General features: G+C 32.8%; 1 protein-coding gene across 3 annotated transcripts in view; it reads left to right on the top strand.

The window, feature by feature from the left end:
* Positions 1 to 2,031: 2,031 nt before the first annotated feature.
* Positions 2,032 to 6,000, top strand: part of ppm1f (protein phosphatase, Mg2+/Mn2+ dependent, 1F) — a 42,221-nt gene continuing 38,252 nt past the window's right edge. For 2 of the 3 annotated variants that reach the window (XM_030143203.1, XM_030143205.1), the window contains exons 1-2: positions 2,116 to 2,211; positions 5,605 to 5,828. In XM_030143203.1, the coding sequence (XP_029999063.1) occupies positions 5,665 to 5,828 (164 nt within the window). In that variant the 5' untranslated portion in view covers positions 2,116 to 2,211; positions 5,605 to 5,664. The other variant, XM_030143204.1, reaches the window with a different exon arrangement.

Raw genomic sequence — 6,000 nt, 5'->3', positions numbered from 1 at the left:
CCTTAAAATGTGTTAATTCTTATTATATTGTATTATATCAGATTAGATTAGATTAGATTAGATTGCATTACATTACGTTGTTAGGTATGAGGTTTAACAGCTTCAGTGTCAGTGGAACAAACATTATTCATGGACAAATGCAAATGGAACATTAGTGGATGTAAACATGGTTCAGATGGTTCAACACAATAACTGAGGCCTGTTGAACTGAGATTTATGTGAATGGAAGGAATGAAATGTGACAAACGATGAAAAATGTTGTAAAAATGTGGATTCAAGCCTGCAGAAACACTGAGATACTCAGGTCAAAGTGTTGAATGCAGGAAAAGTGAAAAAGTCCAGGCTCTGAAATGTCCTCAGATATAAAAGTCAAGGACGTTTCTGTCGGCTGCTTCTGTGCAAAATGAACTCAGCCTCATGTCAAAGGAATATAATGACTAATCAAACTGTATAAATTAAATTCAATTCACAAATTCAAGGAGACTTTATTGTCTGTCTGTACTAGCACATGGAACATGAGAAGAATGGAATACGTCACTCGGGTCCATGTGAGAGAAGGCAATGCCAAGATTAAAAAAAAAACAAACTATAAATGTTAAAAAAAAAAAGGATTTAGACAATAAATACATGGAAAAAACATATGATAATACATAAAGGTGCATTAAACATGTAAAAGAACATAACAGACAGAAGCTTTAAACTAGGAAACACTGTTTAAAATCCAAATGAAAGAAAAAAAAAAAGAAAATAGTGAAGAGAAACTTCCCTCAAATGTTTAAATCAGTTTTTATTGTCGGCAAAAAAGGCCGAGACATTTTGACAAAGGGTTTAAAATGAAAGTTAATGAGCCATTTATGAAGACACCAGGAGTAGAAAGAACAGTACAAAAAATAAATGAATGAATAAATAAATAAAAAGGAATAGAACGAACAGATGCTTTGGCAAATTTCGATGTGATTTTCATTGTATCATGACACTTTTTTTTAGATGGCAGAATATGTTCGGGTAGTAAGACTGAGCAAAATCCTGGGAGGATATTTTAATTAAAATATTAAGGATTTATAACAGAAAAGAATTTACATATAGAGTCCCAACAATACAAAAAAAAAACCAAAAAACAATGTTTATGAAAGATAATTTGGTAAAGTATGTTGTTAGAGAACCAAATCAAGCACAAATACAATTTTTTTTGTGCTGAAGGTAGTTTTTTTTTTTTTTTTTTTTTTTTTTCTGAGGTCGTTTGAGCAATTTAGGAAGTCATAACTAACAAAAATAATTTTAAAAAAAAGCTGAATATAAAATGGAAAGGTCTCTTTGGGCCTTCATAAGACCCAGATGACACAGCTTCCTGGTAATCATGTGACGTAATTAGTGTATAATGAATTTTTAAAAATCAGAATTGTGAGAAAAAAGACAGAATTTTGAGAAAAATGTCAGAATTCTGTGTTTAAAGTAAGAATTCTGACTTTTCTCTCATAATAATAATAATAATAATAATAATAATAATAATAATAATAATGATAATGATATATCAAATCTTACTTTTTTTTCCCAGTGGCCCTAATCCTCTTCCGTAGAATAGAACTCAAGTGGAATAAAATAAAATCAATTAGACATAGAATATGAATAGACACAATATTAACAATATGAACTGAATTAACTGTATGTATATCTATGAAACAATATTAACTGATTTAAATGGAATAAATATGTTTAAAGCAAAGCAAAGAAGGTAAAATGTAGTATTAGAGAATGGGATGAGCGTTCTAGACAGTTTTTATTAATATTTTAAATCAATTATCTTAACTTTACAAATGTATCAATGCGTAGGACACTTTAATTAACGGTAAAGTTTAATTTATTGTTAATTTTTTTATGCTTAAAAAATTCCTGACGTCGTAAATGCCTCCTTTTCAATGGAATCGCTCATACCGCTTGTGGGCGCTAATGTACCGGATCATTATTAAACTACAAAAAAAGAGAAGACGAAGAAGAAACACCGGAAGTAGCAGCGCAGATCTCTGTATATGGTTGATGGTGTAAATCCGCACTGAAACATCAGGGTGGTGTGTTTACCATCAGCTGAGTCTGCGCAGGTTTGTGTCACTACTTAATTCATGAAGCTCTTTTGTGTCTCGCCAACGGGAGGGTGTGTTTGTCAGACGGACTGTAGTTTGTGTAAGAGACTGTTCAACTAAAGCAAACCCAAAGGTAAGAGAAAAAACTAGAACCGTTATATTTGAGGAGAACTTCACAAACACGGCGGTGGCTTTGTTATCCCACAGCGAAATGTTTCATGTTTTTAAGGGTGACAACGCCTCCATGTGCAGAAAAGACAACACTCTAGCATGACATGTCACTGAAAAAGGCGACACAAACTGGAAAATATTCACATTTTAGCTCCGTTTTTTAGCATTTCGACTCGCCCTCCTGTTAGCAAAATGCACAGAAATGTAGGTTTGTTAGCTTTGTGTTATGTTAGCATTCATTCACGTTTGCAGTCCAGAGTTAGCTTAAATGCACGTAAAAGTTTGTAGTTGTGCATTAACTTGTACATTACACAGATAACACTTAATTTATCTGTTAGTATAGTAGATTATATCCACCAGAAATTCAGTTTTAAGCACTATATAAGTTGAGTTCGAGGCTGCAACAAGCTAGCTGCCAAAGGCAGGAAGGAAGAAGGTTGGAGCTAAAAAGTGTTTGCATGTTTCCTTTACATATGAGTAGTTTAACATCAAAATCTGAGGTAAATATACTTAATATGAAATAATGTCATTAGTGCAGCGTTATGTCATTACTCCACCACATGTCAGAGGCAGATAGTGAACTTTTGTACTCCTCTGGAACTGTCTGACAGACCTAGTTACTCTTCAGTTTGTACATTTTCACAGTATTGATTGTAGAGATTACAGAAAATAACTTACAAAAGTAGTTAAAATGAGCTCTAGTGTAAACATGCACTGCAAGAACATGAATTATTAACATCAGTTTTAAAACACCGACTTTTCATGTTATGAGTCCGTTTTGTTGATAAAATTTGCAGATTTGCAAGCCAGCTATTTCATGTTGAGATCTACTTTTGCTTATGTAGGAAAAAAATAAATGTTTTTTAGATTAGTGACAAAGTAATCTTAAATTCCAATGAAGCCATGCTTAAACAGAGGATGAAATACTTACTTTCAGAAATTTCCATTGGTTTAGCTCATTTGATTGATTAGTGATTTAAAAAAAAAAAAAAAAAAACATGTTTTTTGAGAAAACTGAAATTCCCTACATAACCGGCCCCATCTGATATTAAAATGGTTAAAAAAGCAATTCATACCCATTTTTCAGACAAAATGATTTTTATAATGATAAAAGGATGTATAAAAGGTCATAAAACTATATTGAAAATAGAAATATATGATTGAGATTTCAAATTATAGCAATGATAAGTTATGTTATTATTCATTCTTAGAGAACTTTCCAAGGGACTGAATTTAGTTCCGTAATTTTCTTGAAAATTCTTTTGTGACAAAAATTTTAATGGATTTAGAAACTTAAGATGTTACACTATTGAACTACACAAAGTTTGAAATCATTATCTTAATTCAAATTTTTTGATTCAAAGTCAACAGGCGCGTGACTTGACCCTACAGTATTTTTGCGATGTACTGTCAGCACTTTTTATATGATCATGGATTTTAAAGGTTTATTTATTTATTTGTTTATTTGTTTCAAACTTTGAAATGAAAAAGAAAAACGAACTAAACAAAACAATAAAATCAAGAAGTGTAATTATATTAGCACCCATCAATGGTCATTAATCACAGAAAAAGTAACGAAATACAATAGATTTAACATAAGTGTACGTATGAATCAACTCATAAACACAGTTTGAGAAGGGACAGAAAGAAGCAAAGGCTTTTTTATATATATATGTATATATGTATGTATGTATGTATGTATGTGTATATATATATATATATATATATATATAAAAGTTGATATAATAACATGTGTTAAGAATAAAGAAAAGCAGATAACCAATGATAATGTCAAATCTTGCAAAGAATTATCCATCTGAGATTAATTTTTACCTGTTAGAAGTTGGATGACTAATATTTAATCCTGTTAAACATAAAAAGTCAAACTTTTTCAGCTCAAATGTAAAAGCAGTGTTTGTCATAAATGTTCATAAGATGAATATATTAGGCTCAGATCAATAAAACATGATTGAATTACTTTAGATTACATTCGACTAAGGGGAAATGACTCTTTTCCAATTACTCTTAGTCATTGTTCCTGCATCTGTCGTTTTTTTCTTTTACAACAGACAGGATGTAATATCAGTATCAGCCAAAATGTACATTTAAATACTTGCATCAGCTGAGAATTTTGTAATTGGTGCATCCTTTGATATCTAATGAAAGCGCTGTTGTCTTCACATGTCACATTTGTGACACCAGTTTTAGCTTTTCACTTTTTTGTCACAGTTGTCTAATAATTCTTTCCAAAGTTGTATAAAACTAAATCACCAACTGCCAAACTCGACGTACAGTACCAGAGCCTCAACTCAAGGTCTACTTACATTACCATGGCCAAAAACTAATTCAGTGAAAAGCACTGTTGTATATAGAGCTGTTTCTTCATGGAACACTCTTCCTTTAAACATTAGAAGCATTTCAAGTAAGAAAGCATGTAAAAAAAAAACAAAAAAAAACAGAACATGTAAAGTCACTATTCAGGCTTCAGAGTTACTAGTCTTTTTATGTTTCCATTTTAGGAATTGTTTTTTTTTCTCTCTTTTCTTTTCTTTTCTTTTCTTTTCTTCCTCTCCTTTCTTTTTATTGTATCTGTGTATTTTGATTTTGCATCCTGAACCTTTTTATTTTTATTTTTTAGAGGACCCCAAGAAGGGTAGCCTGGCGTTTGTGCATCGGCTAATGGGGATCCTCAATAAAGACTAAACATATAAACAAAGTAAAATCAGGAATTAAACAGTGAATTAACCTTAAAGAATGAGAGCGACTCCAGGTAATCTTTTTACTTAAAGACAGTTATCACTATTATTAGCTGTTTGCTGCATTTAGAGCAGATTTCTGATGATACCAATAATTTTTAAAATGTTGTTTTGGTCTTTTCTAAAACATTTATAGTTAAATAACCGATGTGATTACTTCTTCCACCTTTGTAAATAGAGTAGAGACTTTTTAAGATGTAAACAAGTCAATATGTAATGCAGTTTTTTTATCCTCGGCCCTCACCACAGGGTGTTGTCATCAGTTCGTCATCTGTCCGTCCATATGTGTGAAAACTTTGTCGTTTACTGAAGGCCAAGGGTTTGAAGTGAGGGCACGTTATGTATTATTATTATTATTATTATTATTATTATTACAATTTAAGTAACATCTTAAAGTCATATTGTTCAGTTAATATTCATGTCAAAAAGAAAATTAAATTGAAGTTTTAACAAACTTATACACTCTTACTGTGTAAAACGTTTCTATAAGATGAATCAGAAGTGTAAGTCACACTGATCTTATGGTATATCTGTAGTCAGAGCGTTGACTCGTCTGTTGAAATGTGGTGTTAGAACTCCATTTTTCTGTTCGATCTTAGGTTTGTGAAGCGACGCTGCCTCGTTCACCTGAGAGTTCAGCTGCAGTCGGAGCCGACGGGATGGAGGAGGAGGCCAGGAGCTTCCTGAGGAGGTTTGTGGACGAGTTCCCGTCTGTTCTGGAGGACGGCTGTCCGCTGCCGGTCAACCCCCTGAGCCGAAAAGTGTCCCTGGAGGAGCTGCACGGGGAGAGTCTGGAGCTGGGACTGAGGCTGCTGGCAGACAGGTACCACTGGGTTCATGCACAGCCCAATGATGTGCAGATGAGTAACCACAGGACAAACCAGCACACAATGGATTAGTGAGGCCTTGGTCCATGTGAACACCTTTCCTTCTGCTTATATTCCATCATTTGGCGTCTTGTTGGTTGTATTTTAGATTTTAGAAAGTCTGAAATA

Source organism: Sphaeramia orbicularis, chromosome 9, assembly GCF_902148855.1.
Source record: "Sphaeramia orbicularis chromosome 9, fSphaOr1.1, whole genome shotgun sequence".
Classification (NCBI taxonomy): Eukaryota; Metazoa; Chordata; class Actinopteri; order Kurtiformes; family Apogonidae; genus Sphaeramia; species Sphaeramia orbicularis.
This window is presented reverse-complemented; position numbering and strand designations above follow the sequence as displayed.